The sequence below is a fragment of the Anser anser genome (genome assembly GCF_964211835.1).
Source record: "Anser anser genome assembly, chromosome: 2".
NCBI lineage: Eukaryota > Metazoa > Chordata > Aves > Anseriformes > Anatidae > Anser > Anser anser.
In genome coordinates, this window is record NC_139721.1 from 101,308,413 (window position 1) to 101,320,891 (window position 12,479).

At 36.7% G+C, this 12,479-nt stretch overlaps 1 protein-coding gene across 2 annotated transcripts in view; it reads left to right on the plus strand.

Moving 5' to 3' along the window:
• POU6F2 (POU class 6 homeobox 2) overlaps positions 1-12,479 on the plus strand; it is a 328,223-nt gene that overhangs the window by 262,773 nt on the left and 52,971 nt on the right. For both annotated transcript variants that reach the window (XM_083823117.1, XM_083823118.1), the window contains exon 6: positions 6,761-6,907. In XM_083823117.1, coding sequence (XP_083679243.1) covers positions 6,761-6,907 — 147 coding nt within the window. The remainder of the gene's footprint in view (positions 1-6,760; positions 6,908-12,479) is intronic.

A 12,479-nucleotide genomic window follows, 5' to 3' on the forward strand; every position in this document is an offset into this window, starting at 1 on the left:
GTCTGTACACTGTATTTGGCACATAAATATCTGATATATGTGTGTATAGTAAAATGTCTGTCTAAGCAACCTATTTAGAACTCTAACTATCTGCAAGCATTTGCAAATGTAGACCTGTGCAGTTCTGAAACATTCACACACTATCGTATGGGTCTGGTTATTGTAACTACATTGTATAGTATAGTATATAAGCTGATTGTATCCCAACACTGTAGAAATAACAATTGTTGACAGATATATTTTCTTCTAATTTGGGATTTGCTTCAAACATTTGCCTGCTGGGGCATATTTTCAAAGAGTTATGCATGATTAAGCTCTATGACAGCCGTTTTATTGGACATTTGACCATGTTCATTTATAAAAGCTAAATGTTGTAATTATCCTATTACATAAACTAAACAGAAAGTTGGGGGGAGGGTCAAAAAAAAAAAAAAGTCTCTTGCTGTAATCTGAAACATACCGAGTCCCCAGAGTGTTTGATCATAATATACTTCTATATAAAACTAACTTACTTTATTTTATATTACTTATGTTACTTTCAATGTTGCATTAAGTTATTGATTTTTGCTTGCGTTTCTTGGGATCTGCATCCTCACAAATTTCTTGAAAATATGACTTATTTTTGCTCAAGAACCTAAAGATAAATTAAGCATGCAGAGCTCAAGCACCCATAGTTGAAAAATTTAGCTGCAAAATTCTATATAAAGGCTAAGTGGTCTTCTTACTGTTGATTGTTGTAAGTATTTACTTGCCAGTCATCCCTGTGGCATCTAGGTGTTTTCTCAGGATTAAGTTGAAGCAGTCTTTCCAGTGTCTTTTTTTTTTTTTTTTTAATTCTTTCGGGAATTTTGAGATTTATTGTAGGTTTAGGGAGCAATCAATTGGTACAAGGTATATATGCATATTGAAAACAATTAGGAATATAATATCAATGCAATGCAATGAATTTACCAGAAGAGCCACTAGGGACTTCCAGGAAAAGTGTACTCACATCAACTCATTTATGTTTAGAAACCAAGTATATGGGTATCAAGGTTGGAATGGTCTGCTTCTATGCCTTCAAGGTGTTGAAGATATTTTTGAACTCTTGTTATCAGATATAGTGTGCAGTGACTGGAAGAGGATCTCATGGTGGGTTAGCCTGGGCCCACCCCGCTGCTCACTCACTACCTCCGTGTGATGGGGGTGAAAAATAAGATGAGAAAACTCATGGCTCAAGATAGAGACAGGGAGATTGCTTACCAATTACTGTAATGGACAAAACAGACTCACCTTGTGGAAAATTAATTTATTGCCTAAATAGATAGATAAACAAAAAGGCAAACACTAAAGCAACAACTTTCCTTCCCCCTCTCCCAGGCTCAACAACATTCCTTCACTCCTATCCAACTTTCTTCTTATTCCTTCTTCTTATTCCTTCACTTCTATCCAACCCCAGTGGTGAAGGGGGATGAGAGGTTATGGTCAGTCCATAACTGCTGCTCTTTCCTCTTCACACTGCTCTGGCAGAGGCTCTCCACAGGCTGCAGCTGCCATTATGAAATATCCATCTGCTCCAGCACGGAGTCCTCCAAGGACTGCAGTGCTCCTGCAGGTGGAGACCTGCCCCACTGTGGCGCACCTCCACCTCCTGCTTCCTCTGAGCTTGGTGTTCCCTCATGTTTTCCTCTTCTTCCACTCCTCTTCTGCAGCTCCCCCACTACTGAAACCCTTACACCTACACCCAATACAGGTAGTAATGCCAAGCACAGTAACAAAATTAAGTTGCGCCAGGGGAGGTTTAGGTTGGATATCAGGAAGAACTTCTTTACTGAAAGGGTTGTTAGGCATTGGAATAGGCTGCCCAGGGAAGTGGTTGAGTCACCATCCCTGGAGGTCTTTAAAAGACGTTTAGATGTAGAGCTCAGTGATATGGTCTAGTGGAGGACTTGTTAGTGTTAGGTCAGAGGTTGGACTCGGTGATCTCGAAGCTCTCTTCCAACCTAGATGATTCTGTGATTCTCTGAAAGTTGGCACCCTCAGAAGCCTGTGCCCATTTTGAAACAGTCTTCTGAAGTCCAAATGACTGCTGAATCTGTCTCACAAGCTGCTGTGAAAAAAAATGGGAATAAAACCCACTATATTTTAATGTGTAGTTCTTCTCATAATCTAAACAGATAAAATTCACTTAGGTTCTTAGGTAAGGGTTCCTGTAAAAGCAAATGCAATGCTAATAAAAATTCATTTTTCACATAGTCTGAATAGAAAATAAAATTGTCATGTGTTTCTGATTGAAAGACATTGCTAAATTCTTCTCAACTTCTAAGGTGTATTTAAATTAGAGTTTTTCTGTCCCTTGAAGAGCATTGGTTTAGGTAAATGTAGCTGATCTTGGGTGACGCCTCCTACAGAAATGGTTGTCTGAGAATATAAGAAATCACAGAATCACAGAATTGTAGGGGTTGGAAGGGACCTCGAAAGATCATCGGGTCCAACCCCCCTGCCAAAGCAGGTTCCTTAGAGCAGGTTGCCCAGGTAGGCGTCCAGATGGGCCTTGAACATCTCCAGAGAAGGAGACTCCACAACCTCCCTGGGCAGCCTGTTCCAGTGCTAAATGGAGGTTCTATCAGTCCCCAGTCAAATATACTGGTTTTCTAAACTAATTTCATCACTAAGAGGTATCCAGAAATATCAGAATTTTAAAAGCCTTACTGAAAAACACAGATACTTTTTGTAAAATGAAGCTATACCTGCTGTTATTCCACAATATGTCTCTCCCTTCTCTGTTACCACATTCAGATAGCATATCTTCATTCTTAGGCTCTCATAAACATCCTTTAGAAAACCCACAACATCTAACTTTATTCTTATACTGGCGCTACATAAAGTGATCTTACCTTTCAGGTTACAGTTTGTCTTTTTCATGTGTTACTCTGGTATCCTGAAATGTTTTGGCTTTTCATTTCATCAGTCAAACCATTTGTTTTTTCACTGTACATTTGTTGAATGAGCGATATTGTAATGAGTAAAACTGGTTCGTTGCTTGTCAAATGAATGGAATGAAAGTTCAGTAGGATAAGACCTCCAAAGAGAAATGTACAATCGCTGCCTAGGCTATCAAATCCAATGTTGTATTCAACATTGCAGGAACAGTTTTTCAGTTTCCCACAGTAAGTTCACCAAGATACTAAGTTGGCTTTGGAGAAAAAAAAAAGGGGGGGGGGGGAGGAGAAAGAGGAAGAAAATATTATATCAGAAGAAAAAAATTACGTGGCATTCAAGAAGCTGCTTACATCATTGACTCTACCACACTTTTGTTGAAATTTTGCTTTTAGAAGACTATTTCTTAAGCCTAAGAACTCTCACATAACATGTCAGTTTTAGGATCTTTAAAGTAGCATCTCTTTCATTCCCCTGTTGTTATACAGGGTAGTTTTATTTGTGTGAGTTTATTTGTGTGAGGTAGTTTATTTGTGTGAGCAATGGAATGGCTCCTGTTTAATGCTGAGGTAGAGCAGAACAACTTTCCTTTAAAAGTTCAGCTTTGGAAAGTCAGAAAAATGTACTGAAGCTACTCAGTTATTATGAGATTCTTCGTCATAAAGTTTGCTTCTCCAAATAATGTTGTCATTAACAGAGGCATCCTTGAGAAGGCTGACCTGTCACTTTAAACTAAGATCGCTATTACCTGTTGTTATGGTTGGGGGCAGAAATTTGGGCACTGGTATTGACAGCTCTGAAGGTCTCAGCCTTCCAAATGAAATCATTTAAATACAGAAACAAAATGGGAAGATTCTTCGTGAGATCTTTCATAATATAGTTCTAATATTTAAAGCAAATGTTCTCAGGGATCCAACCTGCATTGAGAAATGGCATAAACCTCTCAAGTCAGAGATTTTATATTTAAAAGAAGAGCAAGATACAATATTTCAGAAGTTATCCCGAGGTCCAGATGTAATGAAATGAGGTGGATTTCTCCATCCCCAATTTGTTCTTGATATAGAAGGGGTCAATTTAGTAGAGCATAACTTGCATTCCAGCTTCCCAAAGCACTCAAAGAAAAATGCATCTTCTCTTTTTAATCAGACTTATGAATAGATAGGGATGTTTTTATATGCATTTGGAAGTCTCTTACCCTGTGAGTTGGCCCATTCACTGTGATTTTTCTTGGAATATAGTACTACCCAGGGTACCTATGCATATCATAGCCTCTGCCATCATTTTTAATAAGTAGCTTATCTCTGTGATGCAACTAAAAGCAATCCTGAGTGTCTCCAGGGTTTGTTGTAATTAAATTTTATTGTTGTATTTGAAAATGTACAGTTTTTGAAAACTGGAGCAAGAAAAATGGAAAGGAGATTCTAGGAGATGATAGTCTGATTTTTAGCAGGCTTTAACCCTTTGTAGTTTACTTACAAGCTTGCTTATGATCCCAAATAACTGTTCCTATATGCTACGGAAGCCTTAAACTATAGCCGCCAGTGTATTTTATTATCTGATGTCAGATAACCATGCAAAGTTTATTATTTATACCTACCATCAGATCCTGCAGGATCATAGGTGCAGTAATTTGTGGGTGCCTAACAAGACAGCCTTTTCTGAAAGTCCTATGATCTGGCTGCTGCCACTTTCTTCTCCAAGTATTTACAGCTAGTAACACTGGTTACTCCAAGTCCCACTGATGGCCATGAAACGGTGTAGAGGAAGGCAAAGTTCACGAACTTCTAGTTTGTGCAATAAAGAAATTTCACTGTTTTGAACAGCCGACTAAGTAGTTTATCTGTTCCGTTATCTGGCATTACACTGCTGTGCTCAGGCAACATCACCCAAGTCACTGAGGAGTGCATTCACCTACATTTGGGCTCACACCTTGTGCAGTCAGTGCAATTGCCTACACTCTACATTCAGGGACTGAGCTTTGCCTTGGTCATTGCACCCATCTCTGCTCTTTTCAAATCTCATCAAGACTGCTAATCAAACAGTCATTACAGTTTTCCCCTTTGTACTTTATTCCTGCTTGGTTTTCTTGCCATGGAGTGAAGGCTGGTTTTGGAGATACATATAGCATTTTTTTCCAAATCAAAATATTTTCTCCAACAAAGTCATCTTTTCTGTCTAGAGTTGCTACTAATCTTTATTTAGGTATTTACTTTACAATTTCTAGAGGGATTAGATGTGCCCAAGGCACCCCTTTAGGCAACACTTTATATCAAGGTTCCATTTATAAATACTTCATGAAGGGGTAATGAATGATTAATAGATGTTTTAATGTATGACCAATCAATTGTTGTAGATTTCATAATGTCCAACAGACAAGTAGGTTTCTTATAAGCATGCATTATAACCATATCTGACATCTTCTACTGATGGGCTTCTAAACATCTATAACATACACACTACTCATATCTGTAACATGCTTAAAACATCTACTAATCGCTGATTAATTTTTTATAGCCTATTTTGAAGCAGAGCGTGTCTTAGAGCACATCCCTCACTGGTGTCTGTGACTCCATTTCTGTAGGATTGTAAATTTTCTTTTCTTTTCATGTTAAGACTCAGAAATTCTTTTAATTTGAACTCAAATGTCAAGTTTTCCTGAGTTAGCTTGTGCATTTTCACATCAGCCTAAGAAAAAGAGCCTTTGCTGTCCCCATACTTTTTTCCCCATCAAACTTCTGTCTACTTTACTCCACTAATGTGCATTTGCAAGCTCTGATAAAATGCAACGATTCTTAGGGAGCAAACCCACTCTTAGCTATATTTTCAGCCTGTTGAATTCAGTTTCTCTGATTGATCTCAGGGGTGATGGCTCCCAGCATTTTTGTTTGTTTTTTGGTCATCCCCGTGTACTTGGTTCAAAATTCTCAGAAAAGGATGGGGAAATATAAACTTTACAATGATCCAGTAAATGAGCCATTTCCCAGAGGATGTTTCATTCTGACAGGGGAGTACACCTTTCACATCTGATAAACCCAAGTGCTGATATGAGTGTACCTCCATGGTATTCCCAGCACCACCTGAATGGTTTTCACTAAGGTGAAAGCCATGAGTGTGCTCTGTGCTTTATATATAACACTCAGGTAGAAGAGACTAAGAGGGCATTACAGCTCACTTTCTTAAAACTTCTGTCAGTCTTGCAATTAATCATTTGCAGTTGAGAAACAGTAAGTTGCTTAGTATCTTTCTCATAGATTTTGCAAATGGAAATAGACATTTTTGAATTTGTAGCTGGTTTATATTGAACTTTATCACAGGGTTGAGTGCCATGCTGCAATTTACCTAGACATTGAGACAAGATCTTTAGTTATATAAATTAAAAGGAAATGTTTCTATTTTGTTGTTGTTCTTGTTTTTCATTTCTGGGGTCATTGGTTAGTCTCTGTTTTGAATATTAGCAGGCAAATATACCACTCCCCTTCAAATCAAATGCTAATTTTTCAGTGATTGCTGTTAACAGCAGGATTAAGCTGCTACACTTGTAGCATTAGAATGTTGAATCTAAAGGAATACAGTAGGCATAACTCAAGAAAAGTTGGAAAAAATGTACAAAAATAAAAGAGAGTTTTATTCTTCAATATCAACATGGAAAGTCTTTTTTTTTTAAAGCATTAATTGTCAAAGAGACAAAAACATCATAACATCTCAAAATTGCTCAATCATTTTAAGTACACAGGTTTTTATTTCCCCATGTAAGCACAATCACCTTTATGTTAACCAGTTAGCACTCTATGTTTCTGTGTTTATCAGAGGTTTCACCATGATCTTTTCTTTCTTTTTTCAGCTGGTTAATAATCCACTAGCAAGTCAAGCAGCAGCGGCTGCAGCAGCAGCAGCCATGGGCTCAATAGCAAGCTCCCAGGCCTTTGGCAATGCCCTCTCCAGTCTTCAGGGGGTCACAGGTCAACTCGTCACTAATGCACAAGGACAGGTGAGTAGAAGATGGAGAAAACAGTGAATTCTGATGGCAGGCTGATCTTGGGGGGGAAAAATGAATTCCGCTTGTATGACAGCATATAAAAGTACACATATTGAAGATAAATAAATATTAATTTACTAGACAAGGTAAGAAATGGAAAGTCTAAGAACTGGAAAGAAGTTAGGAGCTGTTAGAAAAAGCTTTTTCAAAACAGAAAAGGATTAGTTTTGTTTGTTTGTTTTTAAATCCAGCCTTCAGAAAACATCATAATAGTGCAATAATACGGTTATTTAAAAGTCCAGTAACCTTGTGATTCTTAACAAATATACCAGCTTTCTTCTTCTATTTATATAGGCCTAATGACAGACAGGTATTAAATATTTTCAGTAAAGGAACACCAATTAAATTGTAATGAGGTATCCATGATGGATTTAACTGGGCGGTTTACTTGTTTGCTGGTTAATTAAATTAAACAATTTGCAATGAATATGCCAGTCTGTAATGCAAATTTAGGAGAAACTTTTGTTCTAGAATTTTTCAAACAGAAATTTGAACAAGGTTTATAGTGTATCTAAAAGATAAATTGTGCATATTGTGTAAGTACTGTGTAAAAGTGTGTACCACCTGCATTTGGGAGGTGTTTATTTGTTATGAAGTATTTCAGTTTTGGTCTTAATATGTTGCAGAAAAATATGCATCTGAATTCATATAAGTAAATAACTCCATTGATGTAACGTTCTTAAGTAGCTTTCATATTGTGGCCACTGTCATTCTTTATTCTAGTTACCAGAAATTAAATTAACACAAACACTTTTTTCACGTAAAGACACTGTAACAGATCTATGAATATAACTTACAACTGGAGCAGGTAACTGAGTAATTTGTATGTCATTATTCTATATCTTACAAATTAGATGTACAGTAATATCAGCAGTGTTTATGTGGATGTTAGGCCCTGTAAACATTTATTGCAATGATGCAGCTTGCATAATATGTGAAAGATTAGTAGTTTCTACTCTCACTGTTTACTGTGGGGGGAAAAAAAGCATGAAGAATATGTTTTTTCCAATAATTTTCTATCATCATGCTATTTAATTGGAACAGAGGCTACATTTTCTGTTTTGGCCCACTAAAAATAAAAGACAGTATGTTATAATCCACCCTCTTTTTTGACATAATACATAAACGAAGATGCATCCTGAGCTTCACTATCCCCTTCCAAGTCCCAGGAAAAAAAAAATGCTGACCTTGTTATATTTACTGGGTGGGTGCAGAATTGTTCCATCACTACCCCGAGGGTTGAACGATGGAGCTTGTCAAAGTGAGGCCTTATCTAATGAATCATCTTATCGCAGGTGCACACCACACATATTAAAGGAGGATTGTATGAACAATGTGCCCTCTACAATAACCTTTCAATGTCTACTTTAACCCTTGTTTCAATCCCTTTTCATCAAAGGATCATTTTATGCAGCCAGCTTTAAATGGAGGCTCTCAAAAGCCTATTAAGATTTCTGGAGGGATGGGGTATTGGTTTGGAAGAAAAGTTGGTTATAATGCCTATAACTCATAGTCAGATCAGCTCCAACCCAGAAGCCTGCTTGTCTCTGTCTGTGCTCCAGAAGTGGTTCACAATCACCACTCATATGAGGCACTTGGCACCAACGTTCATTGTAAGAGCTAAAGATACAAACCCAGACTAGCAGTTCAGCAGTTTCTCCTTTATATGTTCTCCACAGAAAACATAAAGTATGGACACTCATTGTATGTTTAAAAAAAAAAATCCTACATGAAATCAAGTTACAAATTCAGTCAGACCAAGTCTTGTTTATTCCACACATAACATGAAGTCCTGTAATTCCACAGGTTGCAGATAAAGAGAAGAGAAAGGAAGAATCTTCCCCTGTCGTAGGATAAAATTACAGAATCTGTCTGCCTAGCTCTTTTTAAAAAGGGGTTATCTTTTTATAACTTGTTTTTACAAACGTTCCTTGACTTATAATCAGTACTGGAAACCTCACTGCAATATATATAAATATTAACTGTGCAACATAACACCCATTCTTACAATATTCAGCATAAAGCCATATTTTTTAGAGCACACTTCTGAAACTGTCTACAAAACACATTCCAGAAATTAAATTACATTCCCTACAAATGAAAAAAAACAAACAAGAAAAAAAAAACTTAGCAACTAATCAAGAACTGAAAGGTACGTTTCTTCAAAATTGGGAGTGTAAGTGAATAGTAACTTGGGATGCCTCCATTTCTTAATGATCTACTAGGACTCGTTAAGGAGTTGTATTTCCATGATATGTTAAGAATCTGCCATTTGAAAATTGCCTCCTTCAAAGTATCACAAATGTGTCACCCAGAAATCCCTCTTGAAAATAAAAGGCTGGATGACTTACCAGACTGTTTCTATGTGCAATCTTTGTCGTTATACGCTGCTCCTTCTATAGGAAGTCAGGGCTTGTAAATGTCCATCTATCTGGCTAAATATATGGTGATCAGTAATCCCAGGAGACATGAAGCTGTAGGTCAAATCCAAGATCCTCTGGCAAATTTAGGGAAATGATCTTTTAAATGACATATGGCATGGCCTTAATTCTTAGTAGTCTAGGAGTCCTTACAATCCAAATAGCAAAATTATATATGTTAACAAATATTTGTATAGCATATTATTAATTTAATTATTGATTTCACAATGAAGGTATGATTTTTTTTCCCTTTGAATGGCAATATGAACTGTAATACCGGAGCTCCCCAAGACCACTGTAGCAAAGAGATCTAATACATTGGAATAATATGTCTAGATCACCTGATTAATTTGATATAGTACAGGTAGAGGACTCTAAATCAAATTTTCATTTTCAGAGGCATATTATGAAGAGCTATTGGCCCATGTAACGCTGCTTACATTCTGTTTGCCCTCAGCACTTTCCAGGAAGCGTTTGCAGGACTGGACCTCTATATCTTAAATTTAAAGGCAAGGGTAGCAGAAATGCTCTATTCTACCCTGTCAGTTGATACACACTGATTTCAAAGTGAGGCTGTCCACCCGCTCAGCTTCAGCCTGCCCTTATAGTAGGATCCCAGTTCCATTTCTGCACTTGGCTTCTTTAGAGATATAGGAACCAGAAACTCCTCTTTTTCTTTTTTTCTCTGCAAATCAAAGAAAATATTAAGAGGTTTTAGTGTTTTTACTGTCTATTAAGTACATGACATGTTTACTTTAGCTGTTCTTTTTAGCTTCTGTATAAGGAGATGAACTGCAAAAATATGGAAACATGGCTGATGCTTCTGGTTTCTGTAAATGCTACCTGCCAGCAAGTTTACTATTTGACTAAAACATGGAACTAAATTGTCATTAGTCACAATCATGTAAGTCTCTTGATATCAGCAGAATCAAATACATTTTAACCACGGCTGAGTAAGTTCAATTTCATTTTTAGAAACATGTGAGTTTTTTATTAGGGAAAAAACATAATCCTAATTCAGCAATTACGAAGTACCAATTTTAACATAAAGACTAAAAAAAATAGCATGATAAGAGCTGTTGGCATTATGAATTGTCTTGTGGTTAAATAGAAGAATATATTGTATTTTCTGGTAGGTTAATAGGAAAGCAGTATATGTATGGTGTAATTGTATAGCGCATACTTTAACTGAACAGAGAATTTAACAGGGATGATATCAATATAATCTAAGAATGCCCTTGAAGGAACTCAGCCTTCATTGTGCCCATGGCTTACTACTTAGGTATGAAAACCTTCTGTGTATGAAAATCCTTGGACACAGCTCCCCCCTAGCAATTAACAAAAATAACTAATTTTTGAGAGTTGTAATCGACAAGTAGCTCAGAAAAGTAAATGGAGAGAGGGGTGTTGTTGGTCCAATTAGATAATAGGAGTACTTTGGTTCTCATTATTCTGATGAGAGGGTACACATTTGCTCTTTGAGCTTCTTGATGGTAAATGGTGCTAATGAGGCCTGATGGATTCCCTGCTCATAACAAGCCTCTCAGCAGTGCGAGTGATTACAATGGAGATAGATTTGATGGGATGCGCTCCCGTTTGTAGTGTCTCAGCTGCTGACACTCTGCGACATAATCAGGTCACAGAGCCGGTCACAGCCATCAGCAAAAGCCATAGCTCTATCCCTCATTATTAAAGTGTATTATCCAGTTCCAGGCCTTCACAATACTGCCAAGGGCCTTTTCTTCTTCTTCTTCTTTTTTTTTTTTTTTTTTTTTTTTTGTTAAGCATCAGTTCTCAAACACAAGGGTTAATAAAATGATCAGCTAAAGAACTAGTAAATTAAAGAAATGGAAATAAAGCGCCTCCTTTCAAATCCGTTGAATGATCACAATTAAATAAGCAGGGAATTTCTCATCACCACATACTCTACTGTACAATGTAATATGTCATGTGCAATAAAAACAAGGAATAGGATTCTGAAAAATAGCATTGTCCTCATTGTGGACTGGCTTGGAAAGCACTAAAGTATCTCTCGTTCAGAAGGGAAATTCTGTCTTGCCAACTATTACATATGTACATGTAGATAATGTTACTTTCACAATTTCTGTAACTTTTTTTTTTTCATGGTAAGAATTACCTACAAACTGAATTTATAGTCCTAATTGTAGCAGTTGTCTTGTCTTAGTTACAGTGGTTGAGGCCACAATCTGGAAAGTATATGACAGGCCATGGTGCTAGGAGCAATCCATTCCCACAGACAAGGCCATTGCCTTCTTTTGAATTACAAAAAAAGGCTAATTACAAAATCGTGTGGTAAATGGTGATTTTAGCTTTTTTTCTTTTATTCTGATGATGCTAAGGTGGGTCTATCTCACCTCCAATACAAAATATTTTTTAAATCTGAAGTAGGATTTTAATCCAATTTAGTTAAGCTGATGAGAAAAAAACAGTGGAGACTGATTTGAGATGATTTTTTTTTTAAGTTCTTGTTTCAGTTTTATTTCAGCTGATTATGAGCAGGTTTCACCCAAAATCAAAGTAACATATTCTAATATTGAAATTTATACCTTTACAGGAATTTACATTGTTTCTGTTAAATCACTTTGAAGTACATATTCAATGACAATAGTATAATTTTGTGTATGCATACAACCAAAGGAATGAAAACATTGCTTCTCTTACTTTGTTGTTATACATTGCTTTTTTTTTTTTTTTTTACCCTGTTGTTCAACTCTACAATTGTTCTTCCTTTTTGTTGCTGGTAGAGTATACTATGACAAGCAAAAGAGTATATGAATATGAAAAGCTACTTCTAAAACTTCCAGTGTTCTTGAACCACAGATGCAAGAATCTCTTGACAGCAGCAAGTCAATATAAAGAGCTATGCAAAGTAGTGTAAACAACAGTACAATATTAGTAGTCCCCTCCAAGAAGCTAGGTTATAGACAGACATGTGACCTAGTCTTTATTTTACGCTAACCAACTAAATTGGCAGCTCTCAATGGGAATGCAAGGTGGGACTCCCTATAGGACTTAAAGTAGGATGATGTTTGATTTTGGTTTTGTTTTTCAATTCCCTCCAGAAGTTCTAGGAGGCCCAACGC